At 39.7% G+C, this 18,088-nt stretch overlaps 1 protein-coding gene across 1 annotated transcript in view; it reads right to left on the reverse strand.

The window, feature by feature from the left end:
* Positions 1–9,696: 9,696 nt before the first annotated feature.
* Positions 9,697–18,088, reverse strand: part of LOC124805432 (odorant receptor Or2-like) — a 35,285-nt gene continuing 26,893 nt past the window's right edge. Inside the window, exons 3-4 of the mRNA XM_047265994.1 lie at positions 16,478–16,633; positions 9,697–9,758 (exon numbers count right to left, since the gene is read on the reverse strand). Of these exons, the coding sequence (XP_047121950.1) occupies positions 9,705–9,758; positions 16,478–16,633 (210 nt within the window). The 3' untranslated portion in view covers positions 9,697–9,704. The remainder of the gene's footprint in view (positions 9,759–16,477; positions 16,634–18,088) is intronic.

The following is an 18,088-nucleotide window of genomic DNA, read 5'->3' on the forward strand; positions in this document are numbered from 1 at the left end:
CATCCATCCCCGTTTTACACTAGCCCCTCATGTGACATTTAGCGGTCACTCTCCACATAGTGGTGTCCAGATAGCTTACTTCAGTTACTTTATGAACATCATTGACATTCTTCAGTTGAAACTTCCGGGCTGAGAGGCCGTGGTCAATGTATAAAATTTCATACATCGACCACGGTCTCTCAGCCCGGAAGTTTGAACTGAAGACAACGCCGTCCGTGAAATCCTACATTGTATGATCACTGGCATTAATAAATTACAATTAGTAATCCGAAGGTCTCAAAGGAAAAGCATACATCAACTATTGCGATAATTATTCATTAAAGTTTAATCCTATTATAAAACAACTTGCAAAGTCTGTAACCAGTAAAACTTTACACAAACCAAGAATCAGTTAGACCACATCTACTATATTACACAATGGTCTCTGACATAACTATCGAGCAGAAAAGGACAGAGAATTATACGTTTCAAAGACACAAAAAAACTCCAAACGACGATAAAGAATTTTTAGGCTTAAGGACTTTCTCCTCCCATTAGTTCAATTCTACAAGAAGGAAAGAAGTACCAGTCATAATGAGTAAAGAGAACGTCATAAATATAACTATTCATAAAGGTGAAGGTAAAATATTTCTAAACACTGGCAAGACCGAACCAGGTTAGTGGATACGACCCAGAAGGTTGGAGAACACTTACATTGTTCTCGGTCCCTTGCTGATACAGCATTTTAGTGAAATTTGTTAATAATATCATTACAAATTAAAATTCATAGTGAATTACAACCAAAAATTAACAACGTGACGGGCCCGGGAGCTGAGCTGATTGCAATATTACATCACCTCAGCCCTGCGTTTTGTTCTTGAATTCTTGGTTTCGAGACTTTGTGAAGGTACGTTTGATAATATCAATCGATTGATGATGTCACTTCCGACAAATCTAATACATACCGTAGATTAATAATATAACACGATTAACTTCAAAAAGTGATTGCGATTTGAAAAATGTTACTTATAATCCGTCTTGATTGCTAAATTTTTATTCATATGACCGATTTCGGTTCACCCAGAACCATCTTCAGATATGATATTTCGGTTACAGGAGTAACCCGTCCAAATCCAACAACTTTCACATGCTGCATGTGGAAGTTGCTGGATTTGGACGGATTACTCCTGTAACCGAAATATCAGATCTGAAGATGGTTCTGGATGAATCGAAACCGGTCATATGAATAAAAATTTTGCAAGCAAGACGGATTATAAGTAACATTGTATAATCACTGATTGCTGCTATCCCATCAATCATTATGTCTGTTTTTGCAAAGATTTGAAAAATGTCGCAAAAGAATTTAGCATATGACTACATTTTTACCCAGTGACGATAGCTGAGTGGACTGGAAACGATCTTCGAACAGCAAAGGTGTGCGTAGTCTGCCCGCACATGCTTACGTGGTTTCATTCCTTTCCAAGGACCTGTTTGTCGTGCCGGATACAACAAGCAAGACGTTCCGCATTTTGTTGCCTGTATTTGCGTGCAACTGAGGCCGTAAATGAAGTGCAATAAATCCTGTTACAAAAAACTCTCGAAGTCATGTGCTACAGGCCACGATATCTAATCTGCCAGCAGATATGACCTTCATTTTTTTTCGCGAACTGCTCGAAATTCGAATATCTCAGTGGACATTTTAGAAAATAGTCTTGTTTGCTAAATGTAGCCAAATCTCCGCCTCTTGATTTATTTTTTTGTCGATCTGCATTCCTAACTCATTATAACCATAATAGCAGCTTCTTAACCTTTCTTTTACTTAATTTAACAAGTAATTACAATTCCGGGAGTTCGGAAAAGCGTATTTTCCTAAGTAATAATTTTGGTTCACGGTCTATTTTAAAGACGGATCATACACCGCTATAATTCTGAAAAATTACCACTTGAAATTGATAGAAACGTAAGATATCTTACCAAGTAACAATTGCTTATGACAGAATTGCAAAATAATATATGTAAAATCATAACAGAGGAAAGAAGTCAGTTTGTAGATTATTAATAATGTGGCTTGTTCTTCTGTATAGGAATTCTAGGTGTGTCGATGACATCTATACCAGTTTTAGTCCTTACAGACACAAACCATGCCTGTTTTCATGATGAATCAATAAATGTCAATAATTACGTAAATCCTGAATTTTATTTGAAATAACTTACAACGTCGGATACAAAAAGATGGTTCTGGTGGACAGTGCCTTTCGTGATAAATAATCATCTGGAATAAATTGGGGACGCTGAGCGCTGGAATTCGTCAGCTATTTCGGCCTGTACGTTGATTACAATGAGGACAATGATTAGCGAATTTCCACCAAGAACAAGAGCTGGTCAGGATGTGGCTATATCACGGGTTGACATTGATTTTAAAGAGCAAAGATCAGTATGCGCATTGGTACCCAATGTGAAACCTTCAAGTGACGATGTTCCTAGCACTGGACCACTAACTTTACATTACTAGTCAGTGGTCAACATATCTTTTCATTCTTAGTGGAGATATGAGACACTGTCTTCATTCTTAATGTTACCCTCTCCCGCAATAAGTCTTTAACACATTTCACGTTGTCCATCTCTTCACGAACACAAACGGTTCAGGTTGTTTAGCCATATAGAAATTATTTACTGCGATCTCCAGTGGCATATCTACTGAGTAAGTAGTGTGATGGTGATGCAGATAATAACACTATGTTGTGCAGTGGAGATTGACATCTCCAGAAACACGTCCTTCGGAGAAAAAATATTTTCTGCGGTGTTGATTCCCTCATAATCAAAAAGAATGGTGTAAATACTTACAAAAGGGATAGAAATTTTTGGAACAATACCAGTTATAGTAGTCCTCTCCGAATCAAGACAGACGTTTCACTGAAAGTCAGTAAGATTTATCTTTACTCTGCTGTGCACATGACTGCAGTGATGAGCAAACTAAGCTTAAGGAGTAGGTAGAAATGGCTTCCAGATGTGGCCGTATGTGAGAAACGTATTGTCAATGAACGCGATTAGTATGTTTGCATTCGTGCAGTAGTCACATCATCTTGGAATATGCAGCCCGACGCAACTGCTTGGGTTCTTCGGATGCCTCCAAACCAGCGCCGCAACTCTATAAGGTCTTGAGAGTACAATGAGAAGGAAATAATAATAATAATAATAAGAGGAGGAGATGGGACGGTAACATCCTTGTCTTGCACAGAGCATTCTACACGATTTCCTACTGTTGTAAGACGTAAGCTACTTTACTGCAAGCCCAGTAACATCTCTTTAATAAATTACCAGGTTTACATAATTTTAAGAGAATAGGGAATCTTTGTAAGTAAGTAATTAAACCTCGTTGTTCACTGTGTCCATGTATTCAACTGACTGCCTCCTTTCAAATATCAGTTAGACAACTCTAATTGGGGGCTTACTATATCAGCTTAGAGATGTCCTTGAACAAATTAATAGTCTGCAATTAAACTGCATTTGTTATATTTTTAATTTTTAAAACCTTGGGTTGAACTGATAAAGGGACGAAAAGGAATAAGAGAAAGCACAGGTGACGCATTACCACATAAAAAATTGTAATGCATACTACCACCCACGCCAGTAACCAAATTGTTATTCATTAATTGTTTTAACTTGTAATTTCTGTGAGATGTTGCGCATGTGTGAGATTCTGACTGTGGTAGCTACTCTGGCAGTTTCTTAATAGTGAATACATTATTCGAAGCGTAATATGATACGTCAACAACAGTTCAGCCATGTATGAAGACCTCACAAGTAGAAGATGAAGTGGTAGTTAGGGTACCTCTGGATATTGAACTGTAATTCAGTGTGTAAAGATAAAAATTAAATAATTATGGATGTTGGAAATAGTGTAGAGTATAGAAGACTGACCTCTGGGAGAATATAGATTCGGTAATAGGATCGACGGAGTAAGAAGACTAACTGCGTTCTGCAATACATTTTACACCTGTAATGGTGGACACACTGATAAAATACACAACAGGAGGAGGAATGTTGAGGAAAGGCACAGAGATACTTTATGGTCAGGCATATACCGAAACCTCATACGAATTTTAATGCTTACCCATGAGATCATAATTTAATAATTCTGAAGAGGAGACTGAAGTTGAAGAAAATCGTCCAGAAGAATCACTCTGGACAGAAATGGGAAGTTAAGTGTTGAGGAATAATGACGTGATTCTCTAGGCTACAGATGCTACGGTAATGTATACCACAACAGGCAGATGATATGAAGAGAAATAGACGTCTCTCAAATGGGCAATTACAAAAGTTTGACAGCCCAGGAATGTAACTACCTACGCAGATACATCGGAGAGTAGCAGCAATACTTCTATTGATCGATGAATGAAGGAAGTACAACAATGTTCAGGAGAGGATAGGAATACAGAATGTAAGTTCCTTAACAATAAATGAAATAGGAAGGGCCGGTCGTGGTGGCCAAGCGGTTCTAGGCGGTTCAGTCCGGAACCACGCGACTGCTACGGTCGCAGGTTCGAATCCTGCCTCGGGCATGGATGTGTGTGATGTCCTTAGGGTAGTGAGGTTTAAGTAGTCCTAAGTTCTAGGGGACTGATGACCTCAGATGTTAAGTCCCATAGTGCTTAGAGCCATTTGAACCAAATAGGAAGGGAGGGACAGCGAAGGCCATATGGCTTAAGAAAAACGCCGGAGAATTCAAAAATTAATGGTTGTAGAAGAAACTTTTAGTGGTGTAGAAAGCCTAAGACTACATCAGGAGAATTAAATGCAACGGCTCTCCGATTAAGAGCCTAACGGCGTTTCCATTGTAAAATGCAGTTTATAAAGGCGATACGCGAATGAGTACATTCCCCTCGGCGATGGTGAAGAAATGTTTGATTTCAGGTAGAAGATCAAATAACGATCAATTTAAAAGAATAAACGCGGTTCTATGAGGTGAGAGAGTGTTAGAAGAGAGGAATTCGTCACAGCCCGCATATGACAGTCAGGAGACTGATGGCTCAAAAATGATGATGCAGTATTACAATCAGAGTTTTACAGGCCTTGGAAAACTTGCGATTAAATAATGTGCAAGGTTCACGTAGCAATCCTTCCTAATTTGTGAAGGCACTGGGAGAAGTATGTAGAATTTATGAGTGTAGGACCATACCATTGGACTTACGGAAGAACTTCATCCACACCATTTTCTCCAGAGCTATGGCGCATAAATACGAGAACTTGAGCGGATGTGTCCAAGTTGGTGACAAGAACAATAAAAATGGGAATGAAAGTGGAAGATGAGGGCCCGTTAGATGACGGGAAGTTAGGCTTTAGGAAAGGAAAAGGCACCATAGAGACATTTCTAATGTAGTGTTTAACAATGGAGGTACGAAAAATCAAAGCAAATGCATAGGATTTGTGGAATTAGAAAAAGCGTTTCACAGAATAAAATGGTGCAAGGTGTTCGAAATTCTCAGAAAAATGGACGTAAGCTACAGGAAAAGATTGATGATATACAGCATGTCCAAGAACTAAGAGGGAACAAAAAGAATGAAAGGCCAACGACGAAATACTCAGACTACAAAAAAGTATAAGTCAGGAATGTACTCTTTCACCCCTGCTGTTTCATCTATACATCGAAGAAGCAGTGGCAGAAACATATAAAAAAGTTTCAAAAGTGAGGTTAAAATTTAGCGTTGTTGGATATCAATGAAAATATTCTGTGTTGACGTTACTATCTTCAGAGGACAACAAAAATAAATACATGACTTGATCAATGGAATAGAGTATATGGAATGAAAGTAAACCGAAGAAGCACGTAACACGAAAGTAATGAGTAGCAGCAGAGATAAGATTACTGATAACCTTCTGATCAAAACTGCGGACCACAAATTAGACGAAGTTAAAGAATTCTACTGCCTTGCAAGCAAGGTAACACTTTACGGAGAAGCAAGGAAGGCTGACAGGGCAGAATAGCATAGACTAAGGGGACATTTCTGCCTAAAAGAAATCTTTTCGTCCTTAATTTACGGAAGAAATTTCTGTGAAATTACGCGTGGAGCACAGAATTTTATGGAAGTGAATCATGGACAGTTTCGAAGACGGGAAAAGAAGAGAATCAAAACATTTAAGATGTGGTACAATAGGAAGATGTTGAAAATTAGGTAGACTAACAAGTAGAAGAATGAGAAAATCGGCAAAGAGAGGAAGATGTGGAAAACATTTACAAGAACGCACAGATGATAGGGCAGGCGTGAAACGTGAAAGTAACTTCCATGCCACTACAGGCAGTTGCAGAGAGTAAAAATTGTAGGAGGAGACAGGGATTTGAATACATCCAACAAATAATGGCTTCAGTTGGGATACAAGTACGATCATGAGAGGAAAAGGATGGCACAGGAGGATAATCTGTGTTGGCTTTCATCAAACCAATCAGAAGACCGATGACCCAAAATGGAAAACTTGCAGTACACATTCTCCATCGTTGCTGGTTTACACTGCGCAAAATTATATTTCTGAATGTAGTAACAGAATGCTATTCTTAAATGAGGTCAAAATTCCATGATAGCAGACAACTGCTGTAGTTCATTAATTCAGGCACTGAACGTTTGCTACTTAACACTTGTTTGATAGCCAAATAATATACATTATGAGCATGCCACGAATTGGTACTTACTTTGGTACAGTGTGGCGTGTGCACTTGATGCCCTTAACCTTATACAACGGTACCTAAATGAATTTACTGTCTCCTACCAATCTATGATATTTTGATTACCACTGATTGTAACGTTTGCAAACACTCTGCTACTGGTTCCATATCTCTACAAATGGCGACTGCTAAGTAGAAACGATTTACAAAGTACCGTACTGAGGGAGCTGCAGGCACCGAACCGAACTGTGTGACTGCTGATTCTTGATTATTTCAGCGTCCGTGTGGTGACAGCCTATTGCAGCATTCTTTGTGTACTTATTGCACGGTACACAAGAATTACCAGTGATTACTGTGTCTTACAGGTTCAGGTAGTGGCTGTGAAATCCGTCATGTTAAACAGAACCGCTAGTAACACTCTCATGATAAGGCCAATTGCCCAATTGCCGTATCAACTAAATCTAATTAGGACAAATGCAGAGGGTACATAACAAGTCCATCAGGATAATATCTCCCAGATGAAGCTACAAGCACCGTTGAAAAGTAATTACTGCAAGACCTACAGCTAACGTAAGAGTGTCTAGTAATTCAACTTCAAAGTTGGGTTTAACTAAATCTCGAAAAAATTATGCTGTCCCCAATAATGTTGGAGAGTTGCAAAATATTTGTGAGATACCTCAACTTCTTTCGGATCTAAAATATATAATGAGAATTAACATTTGAAGGCATTTGGCATAACAAGTCAACTTCATGCTGCCACAACACTGTCAGAGAGGACGAAGATGTGGTGTGGATAAGACTATTAAGGGGCACCCTCTGGATTCTAAAGACCGTTGAATCTGTAGCAATTAATGGCATCATGTAGCATAAGGCGATGCATTGAACTCATTGAAGACACTTATGGCTATTCTACAAGAAAGGTGGCCTGCCACTGAAAAGTCGTTGAGACCACTCCTTAGGGAAAAATTCCATTCGGATCATCAGTCGTGATCAGTCAAAGTTGAGGTGATCGCTACGAAATGATGGGTTATTCTACGAGTCATAGATTAGAAAGTCAGAAAGTAAGTAGAAAAGGCAGATAATACGAAGAGACAAATGCAGAGACTCAGTGTAAATAAAATCAGTGAAAAAACAATCTAGCAGTTTCAGCGAATGAGGTCAACTGACTGTTTTACACATCGTCAACTTCAGCTGATGATACTGTCTGTCTGTCTAAGCCTAGGCCGGAGCCGGCCGTTTTAACAAAATACTCATCGCTATATACATCGTGTTTTCATTGATGATATATAGATTACGAGATCGCTGTCCCCAAATATGTTACGAAAAATTTTCAATGAAAATATTGTGGGTATGAGTGAAGTGAAACGAAAAGAAGACAACAATTTCAGGTCCAGTTAATGTAGGGTAATATCAAGGTCAGCTGAAAACGATGTACCGGGATTATGATTCATTACAAGAAGTAATAATGCACAAAGAGTCTATTAGTGTGAGATTATTTTGATCTGAATCGACTACAAACAAAAGCCAAAAGAAAAGTTCAGATATACGTAGCACTTAATAAGCAGACCAAGAAGTGGTAGCGTATATCTGAGCATTGGATGGATATCTTGGTATAACGACTCTATTAAACTTCTAATTGTGTCCCTAGCCAATTTCTAGTTCCGTGTTCGCTGTACTATCCGATAACGGATTTCTTCGTTTCTCTCTCGCCATGATCTATTTAGACAGTATGTTTCCACTATCCTGGTCTTTTCTAAGTATATGCACCTCTCTCGAAATTCTTGAACGGATTATTTGCTATTATTAACTGAAATTATTTCAGAGCACAATGAATCTTTATCCACCTCATTCCGACTACCAAGGCTGCAGTCTAGGATTTTCCTTCTCTGCTATAGTGTTTCAGTTGCCCAAGATCATTGAATGTTTACCTCCATCTATGTAGCCAATTTTCGGTTCTGTTGTGGCATACACTTTCTCTATTTTCTCCTCTTCTACTAGGGATAGAGCTAAAATTTATACCTAGCATAGTTTACAGAACTGAACCTTAGTATCAAGGTTTGTGATATTACTCTAGGTACCCTTCGAGAGGTATGTTAGAGTTATTTGCTGAATTTGTCTTTTCGTTAACTGCTGTATTTTGAATAGTTTGAGAATAACACTCAATACATCCTCACACCACGTAAGAAATAGTTAGTGATTAGCGGTTAGAGTGACATAATTCAAGAATACCATTACATAACTGGGATTATGTACAACACTTACCTTCTGATAGAACCTGCTCGTTGCATGGCAGAGGATTTTCTAGAAGATTGTGATGTATTTTTAGTACAGTTCAGTATTAGTGGACACAAATATACTTGCTTTATATTTACATAGACATAATGATCAAATTTTGCTTGCATGTAGAGATCATCATGTCAAATTCTCAATTCTGGATCATGAACAGTGGGACCATAAAAGCTGTAGAATTAAGCTTAATCCGACAGACAAAATTTGGAAAAATAATAACATTCACGGTAATCCAATTCTATACAAATTTCTCTCACCTGTTTTACTAAGTTTTTCCCAGCTTTGTGAAATTTCAGTATTGTATTTGAAAACTGAATTTACTTCAGGCATAAATGGTAAACCAAAGAGTATGCATGGCATTATTAAGAGTCACACAATAATATGAGCTACAGTTTTACAATTTCCTACCACCAAAATTGCAGAGTACACTGTGAAGCAAAGTGACAGCAGACTACACGACAATGTTTAAAATAAGTTACATGAGTATTATTATAGTTTTTCACAGTTTTATTTGTGCACTGTTACACACAAAATTCACTGTAATTTCTACACATCGTTTTTCAGATATGTCAGCAATCAGTGTGAGTTACATCATAATAACATTGTCTACAAAACATCTTTTGATGTGCCTAACTAAAGCTGTTTACATTGAAACTTCTTATGCTTATTTATGTCTTGCTTAATGATATTTAAATAAACACATTACTTTGAAACTAAGCATGTCAGGCATCTAAGCAAATAAATGTGTAGCATGTTTATACTTTCAGCATCACACACTTCAGTCATTCATCTGGTTGAGCAGTGCGTAATAGGAGTAGGATGCCTTCATCAGCTGAAATATAAGGATTCAAATTCAGTGGCATATACACAGTAAAGAAGGTATCGCAGTTCACTACATTAACCTTGTTAGTGACTGAAATATTTGGTTACTGAAGTCAATTAACTGAGAATTATTGAATATATCATATTCTACACTAAAACACCCTAATTTTGGTTACGGCACTTGGTGGTAGTTCCTACTGTTGTAAAATATACATTAAGGTTTTTTTTGACAGTGTGCTAAAACCTACAGTATATAACTTCCTTTCTTCCTGTATAATGCTGCCTTGTTAAAATTTGCTTTTGAACATTGTCGTGTAATAATTTGATGACTAAATTTATGTATGTTGTGCCAACAATTAGTTTTCCTTTACGATTATACTATTAGTAAACTATAAAAACATTCATTGAGACAGCATGCTTCAGACTCTTTCTTTAGTAACTGCTGGCATAGAGTTATTGTCAGATGCATTTTGAATACATTTCATTTACATATTCATATTGGAAAACAACATTGTTGTCACATGACAATATATGGGGCAATGTGTTACTATTCTACTGTTACAAGTCGTTGTATATGGCAGTTTCTACTGCAATTTCTCTGCAACATAATGATGTAATGGACAATTCATTATAATTTTGCTATAAGATTGCGAAATAAGCTGGTGAAGTGTCATGTAGTCTCCACTGTGTAGTTGCATGATCAAGCTTTATCAGTAGTAGATGACAAGATGAATTTTTTACCTCAGCATGGAGGTCACTATAATGTTGGGATAACTTTACTATCGGTTTTAGCTGAAATAAGACGAGTTTTTGGCAAAAAAAAGTTGTAAGTGGAAACTAATGTTTCCTTTTGTATGAAGATCGACCTGTTCTCATCAATAAGTGCTCTTTAATCTACATTTTAGATCAGCAGCAATGCAATTAGTGTTTTTTAATGACATTTAACCCATTTACGTGTATTGCTATATAAATATACAGAATTTTTGTGTTCTTTGTTGCACAGTACAGTGACGAACTAAGCTCATCGATTAATCTGTAAGTTAAATCAGCAGTCAGTGTGTATTTTTAATATGTGATAGTGATAATTAAGATATGGAAATAATTAATTTTAGGGTTAACTGTATCTTCCAAAATGCTATACAATAATCAAACAATAGTCAAGTAACTTGCAAGTTATTTCAGCAGTGCCACTAAGTAAGCTGTGCACGTATGGCTAAGATATTTAGACAGTTTAGGTGTAGATGCAGTTTATTTGATGTTCCATTGTACGCTGCAAAGTGCAATACAAGTCAACAATTAAAACTTAATCTGTAAGTTATGTGAATAGTTTGTGCTATGTGATACTTATTTCTTTATATCTTATTGAACAATTAAGTTATGCCAGTCTGCAACATGTGAATTTGTAAATAATGCAGACAATTCTCTTTTGGTGCAGGGGTTCAAGTTTCATTCGCAATCAAAAATGTATAATTGTACTTGCAAAGTGTGATAAGTATCCTGTTTATGTATTGTCTCAAAGTGTTTACACAATTCACAAAAGTAACTTAGTGTGGTGAGGAGATCGCACTTTCGAGGTATCGAACACTTGTCTCTGTGCAGCAACTTTTCCATCATTGCATGTAGCCCTGTGGTGTTGTGTTGGCAGGTTGTGAGTTTACATTCTTATTTCATGTGTTGTGGAATTTTCCTTGCATTTAATGAAAATATGTGTTTTAAGTGATACAATGTGTTAATGATCTCATCAAAATGCATAATTTTCAATATGGTGTATTGTGCTAGTGTACTGGAAAATGTCATGCCTGCAGATATTCTAGCTACTACACAAACATTTGACATTAAATATAGTTAAAAAGTTCTATTAGCTAGTCAGTAACATGGATTACATTGTTAAAGTTTAGAACATGATGCCTTATCTTCTTCCTCCCAAAAATGGCGACTGATGGAATGAAGTATTACTTCTAAAAACGTTATGTGATCACAGTTTGATCTTTATACCGTGACTACATCTCACGAAGTAGGCCTAGGAACGAAATTTCGGCGTCTTCATGAATTTTGATAAGTGTTAATCTGAGTAAAATTCGGCCCATGTCTAAACATGGACCGAATTTTACTCAGATTTTGGATCTTCTCTATTATTTTTGTGGACCATACTTTTTGTTTACATTTCTTATTTCATACACTATCGAGTTTTACTTGTTTATGAAAAGAATATGTAGTTTAAGTGATACAGCGCTTTCATGATCTCGTGAAAACGTTTCCTTTCCCCCATTCCCCCCTCCTACACACAAAATGCTCCTTGGTTAAGTTTCTTTTTGTGCCCAGTCTCTCTTAGGCCTAAGACAAACAGACATCTGCCTGCTTAGCATGATATTTTAACAGATTAACGTGTTTTGTACAGTTATGCACCGATGTAGATGTGGAAATACTACAGTTCTTTTGAAAACAATTTTAATATGAAGGTAACAATGAGACACTTCATTCACGTAATTAATTTATTTATTGTCATTAATTTTAGGCATGGGAATTCAATAAGTTACTTCTGGAATGGTGTTTTGTTATAGAATGGTAAAATTATTAAGTTTCTAATTGATAATAATAGTGCAATAACACCTCCTAACGTGTTAGGAATTGATCGTAGAATTGCAAATGCAAATAGGAAGTATCATTCTGGTTGAATGTGGACTGGTGTTACTAATATAAAATTAGTTGTCGAATGCAGTTGAAGATGCCAAAATATTCAGGTCGTTCGGATACTTTTCAATACAGCCAAGCTGGAGGCTGTAGGGCTACACTCTGATTGTCTGCTTCATTCCAGTAATCGGTAAAATACTGGAATGTGTTTTCCTGTTTAATGGTCACCACCGTTCCAAGAAACGGGTGTCGCTTATGAAACCGCAATGAAGATGTCGTAGATAAAGGGCTGTGACATTCATGCATTTGCCACTGCATTTATACAACGCAAAACTCAAAGATCAGTTTGTATCTCTAACCGGCATTGGCATGTCATCTGGGCTCATATTACAGCAACATATCTCTCGGCCACACAGGGTGAGGACTTCTACTGCTTGTCTTCGTGCATGACAATACACTAAGATCGTCAGGTCTCTCCCTAGCTGAGGGTGTTTGGAGCATTATGAGCAGGGCCCTCCAGCGAGGTGGGGATTTTGACCATCTAACGTGGCATTTGGGCAGAATTTGGTACGATAGCCCTTAGAAGCATATTCAACAACTCTATCAGCAAATGCTACGCGCGTAACTGCTTACATAAGGGCCACACGTGGAACAGCTTTTTACTGACATCCTAAAGTTGTGAAGATCTTGCTTTTGAATAAATCATCCATATTTTCTGAAATTGTAATCATTTGTTCGCCTGAGATGTATATTACTTTTGAGAATTTCTGCACGCTTACTGATCTCTCTCACGCAACTCAACCTGGACTGATGCAGCGTTCTGTCCCGCGGATGCAGAAGACTTATTATCACGCAGTTCTGCAGTTTACCAGAGGAGTGCAGAATTTTCTTTTGGGCTCTCCAGCGGCATGTCACGATACTGAGGTGCAGTGATTTCAATGCGTACCAAGATTCTTGAAATGTACGAGTAAACAAAAAAAAATTATACCTACGTAATGTCGTCTTTTCGAGGCGATAATTGGAACTTTACAAACAAACGTCCTAGGTAACAGACTTTTTTTTAGTTTAGGTTGTCTTGGTAATCGTTTTTATAATCAATTAATACGTAGTGTACGACATTATACAATGAGGAACTCTATTCAAAAAATGTTCATATATGTGTGAAATCTTATTGGACTTAACTGCTAAGGTCATCAGTCCCTAAGGTTACACACTACTTAACCTAAATTATCCTAAGGACAAACACACACACACCCATACCCGAGGGAGGACTCGAACCTCCGCCGGGACTAGCCGCACAGTCCAGGACTACTGCAACTCACACCGCTCAGCTAATGCCGCGCGGCGGGAACTCTATTCCAACAATCGGGGATTAAGAGACATTATTCACACAATGCATGATATCACTCCTGTATTTATATTCCTGTTGATTTCGGTTTTACAGACGCTACGCCGTGGTTGAAGGTATATGTCTGTACCAAAAGTTCCGTCTCAAAATTCTAAAGACATCATTAGAGGCTGTAAACACTAAGTTATCAATTCCAAACTTAGATGAGCTCAGCATGCCAGACTGTTTACGTGGATAAATCGGCAGTGGCAGATCATGAAGGGACAGACAAGATTCCTTTCTCCTATACCATAGATTTATCAAGTGCTGTGGTGCTGAGGAACTGCATCACCGTCAAGTGCCAGCACTGCCACCGTACAGTACGAGTTACTGTTCGTCTTTTGCCAGCAGAACTTTGACAGAGAGGTTCGACGAATGATGTGGTCCACCACCAGGTCATCAGGCGGTGGTCGTGCCACCAACGACAGCGCAGGACTATTTCCTTGCACCAGATCACGTGCTACAAATAATTCGGCATATACCCTGCCAACCAAGCTACGTTTAGGCCGACGCACTATCCACAGTACCCGCAGTGCGATAGTTTCGTCGGAGACAGCGGATTGGCCCAGGTGCCAAAAATAGTTCAAATGGCTCTGAGCACTATGGGACTTAACATCTCAGGTCATCAGTCCCGTAGAACTACTTAAACCTAACTAACCTAAGGACATCACACACATCCACGCCCGAGGCAGGATTCGAACCTGCGACCGTAGCGGTCGCCCAGTTCCAGACTGAAGCGCCTAGAACCGCTTGGCCACCATCGGCCGGCGCCCCAGGTGCCCAGTACATTAGTAGTTCTTACACCGTAACACGCTCTCGACGTGCCATCAGCCGTACCAGAGCATCGACACTGCACTCACTCAAGGACTTTAACTCTTGTACATGAAGTGAAGCTTTCGACACTGTTTCTTTTACGCGCTATTTTTTGGTTAGACTGTCAGGTGATTGTGTGTCAACAACTTTAGTCAAGTGAACGGTGGCAGTGTTGTAATTTTCCAAATTTTTTTTTCTCAGATTTGTGTGATGTATCAATTTTGTGAGCGCACGAGTGAAGTACTTTTACAGTGTTTCCGTTATTAACACTAGGCGTTCTGTTTAGCTGGTACTTGACATAAAAGAACTAGAATCGCGAACCTTCGTTAACACAGTTATTTGATGTGTGTGGTGCCTGTTGTGTCGGACATGTCCGAATGAACGGACACCACACACATACGAAGCCTAAAATCATTTCTGTGCAGATGCACACGTACGCTCGAACTCATGCAGGAATAGGCCTTGCCACGAGCATTGAGGTTAATGGTCGTGGGCCTGGGTGGCCGAGCGGTTCTAGGCGCTGCGGTCAGGAACCGTGCGACCGCTACGGTCACAGGTTCGAATCTCATCTCGGGCATGGATGTGTGTGATGTCCTTAGGTTAGTTAGAGTTAAGTAGTTCTAAGTTCTAGGCGACTGATGATCTCAGAAGTGAAGTCCAATAGCGCTCAGAGCCGTTTGAACCAAAATGGGGAGGGAGCAATACTTTCGTAGTGTGTGGAGTAAGTTGAGAATGCATCTTTACTGGGGGGGGGGGGGGGGGGGGTGGTCGTGCTTGGGAAAAGTCCAAGCAACCACGCTAATTCCTTTGTCTTCGGTGGCATAGGGGCTTTTTCTTCCATTTTTAGTATTTTGTTCGCTATTGTTCGTTGTATTTGGTCGTAGCGGACGTCACATGACACCCGTGGAAGTTCTTTATTGATCCCTTCACTCACTTTTGTATTAGAGACAACAGCCAGCTCTCTGACCCAACACGCTGAGCTACCATGCGGCGTAAAAAAGAAAGGTCTGGCTAGTAAGCAGGAGATCCCGGATAGGCCCGTCACATGGCTCTAGAAAACACGTCGGTCCCCGCTTTGGGAGTGAGGGACTCGAGCGTCAAGTCGTGCTGCTGCCCGTCTATTCCGCCCAATTCCTCCGCCGCTTCCACTTCTAAGGGTTCCCGACGTATTTTTGCTAACGTTACATATCAAGCGGAGCGCAGCAGGAAACTGCTCTCCCGCTTGACAACAGAATTATGTATTCGTATTTCCACCGCGTCTGCCGGCCAGTGTGGCCGAGCGGTTCTAGGCGCTTCAGTCCGGAACCACGCGACCACTACGGTCGCAAGTTCAAATTCTGCCTCGGGCATGGTTGCGTGTGAGGTTAGTTACGTTTAAGTAGTTCTAAGCGTAGGGGACTGATAACCTCAGATGTTAAGTCCCATAGTGCTTAGAGCCGTTTGAACCATCCACCGCGTCTGTGATGACAGAATCTCAGAGACAGTTAGCGCAAAACAGCACCTCTTTCGGCTCAAACACGGAGATGTACCTGCTCAAATGGCTCTGAGCACTATGGGACTTAACATCTAAGGTCATCAGTCCCCTAGAACTGAGAACTATTTAAACCTAACTAACCTAAGGACATCACACACATACATGCCCGAGGAAGGATTCGAACTTGCGACCGTAGCGGTCGCGGGTTCCAGTCTGAAGCGCCTAGAACCGCTCTGCCACATCGCCCGCAGATGAATCTGCCTCTTTTATTGAAGATGACGAATGAGAAACTCGTTGAAACGTTGCAACAACGTGACGCCACGACCCGGCTGATAATCCCAGAGGGTTCCATCACAGAAATTCGACGAGAATTCCTGAATTCCTTGAAACATTATTTTTATGACAACAACGAAATGGTACTCACGCTCACAAACGTCTCTCGGGAAACGCGATAGAACTTGCCAGCCGTGACTCCGAGGGGCCTCTGGGCTCGCAGTAGAATAATTATGAGAGCCTTCTGCAGCTTCTGCGGCGCTCCCGGCCAGCCGCACGTGTACACAGAATTCACCAGCCGGGAATTCTGCAAACAGAAAGTCTGCTGATGAAAGAGCTCCGCCGCGGAATAGTACAGACACTCTCACTGGCTCAGAAACAAGTACGTCGGCAGCAGACCATAACAGCGCTCCCTGTAACTTCATGCTTACTGTTTCATAACAAGCGAATACACAGTGTGCCACACTACTGAGATAAAACGCCAGAAGGAATAGAAAAAGCCTGTTTTCTCACCACGACTGATCTGCAGTATACAGGGTGATTCAAAAAGAATACCACAACTTTAGGAATTTAAAATTCTGCAACGACAAAAGGCAGAGCTAAGCACTATCTGTCGGCGAATTAAGGGAGCTATAAAGTTTCATTTAGTTGTACATTTGTTCGCTTGAGGCGCTGTTGACTAGGCGTCAGCGTCAGTTGATGCTAAGATGGCGACCGCTGACCAGAAAGCTTTTTGTGTTATTGAGTACGGCAGAAGTGAATCGACGACAGTTGTTCAGCGTGCATTTCGAACGAAGTATGGTGTTAAACCTCCTGATAGGTGGTGTATTAAACGTTGGTATAAACAGTTTACAGAGAATGGGTGTTTGTGCAAAGGGAAAAGTTGTGGAAGGCCGAGAACGAGTGATGAAAATGTAGCACGCATCCAGCAAGCATTTGTTCGCAGCCCAGAAAAATCGACTCGCAGAGCTAGCAGAGAGCTGCAAATTCCACATTCAACTGTATGGAGAGTCCTACGAAAAAGGTTAGTTATGAAACCCGAACGTCAACTACCCGAGGCGATGGATCGGCCGCCAGGCAGCCCGTGACAGAGCACTTCATCACTGGCCTCCAAGAAGCCCTGATCTTACCCCCAGCGATTTTTTCTTATGGGGGTATGTTAAGGATATGGTGTTTCGGCCACCTCTCCCAGCCACCATTGATGATTTGAAACGAGAAATAACAGCAGATATCCAAACTGTTACGCCTGATATGCTACAGAGAGTGTGGAACGAGTTAAAGTATCGGGTTGATATTGCTCGAGTGTCTGGAACTTGTTTTTGAATGAAAAAAATTTTTTTAAATACTCTTTGTAATGATGTATAACAGAAGGGTATATTATGTTTCTTTCATTAAATACACATTTTTAAAGTTGTGGTATTCGTTTTGAATCATCCTGTATGACTAAACGGCTGAAGCAGGTAGCAGTTAAAAGTTGCCTACTTGATAACTTCCAGCGGCAACAGAAATCTGATTTTCAGTATTTGATACAACCACTGACTGAATTTAAAAAAATTGAAATCTTTTCATAATCTATACATTGAGATACACAATCGTACATTAAGGGCTTAACACTATAAACCACGTATTAAATTTAGGGACTATATGTATACATCTTGACACTGTGAAACGCGTAACGTGAGACTTGCCCAAAGTATACTCAGTCAGTATTTGTAAGTGAGAGCACATAGCTGCTTCTCGCTGAGATCCCTCACAAAATAAC

This window comes from Schistocerca piceifrons, chromosome 7 (genome assembly GCF_021461385.2).
Source record: "Schistocerca piceifrons isolate TAMUIC-IGC-003096 chromosome 7, iqSchPice1.1, whole genome shotgun sequence".
Taxonomy (NCBI): domain Eukaryota; kingdom Metazoa; phylum Arthropoda; class Insecta; order Orthoptera; family Acrididae; genus Schistocerca; species Schistocerca piceifrons.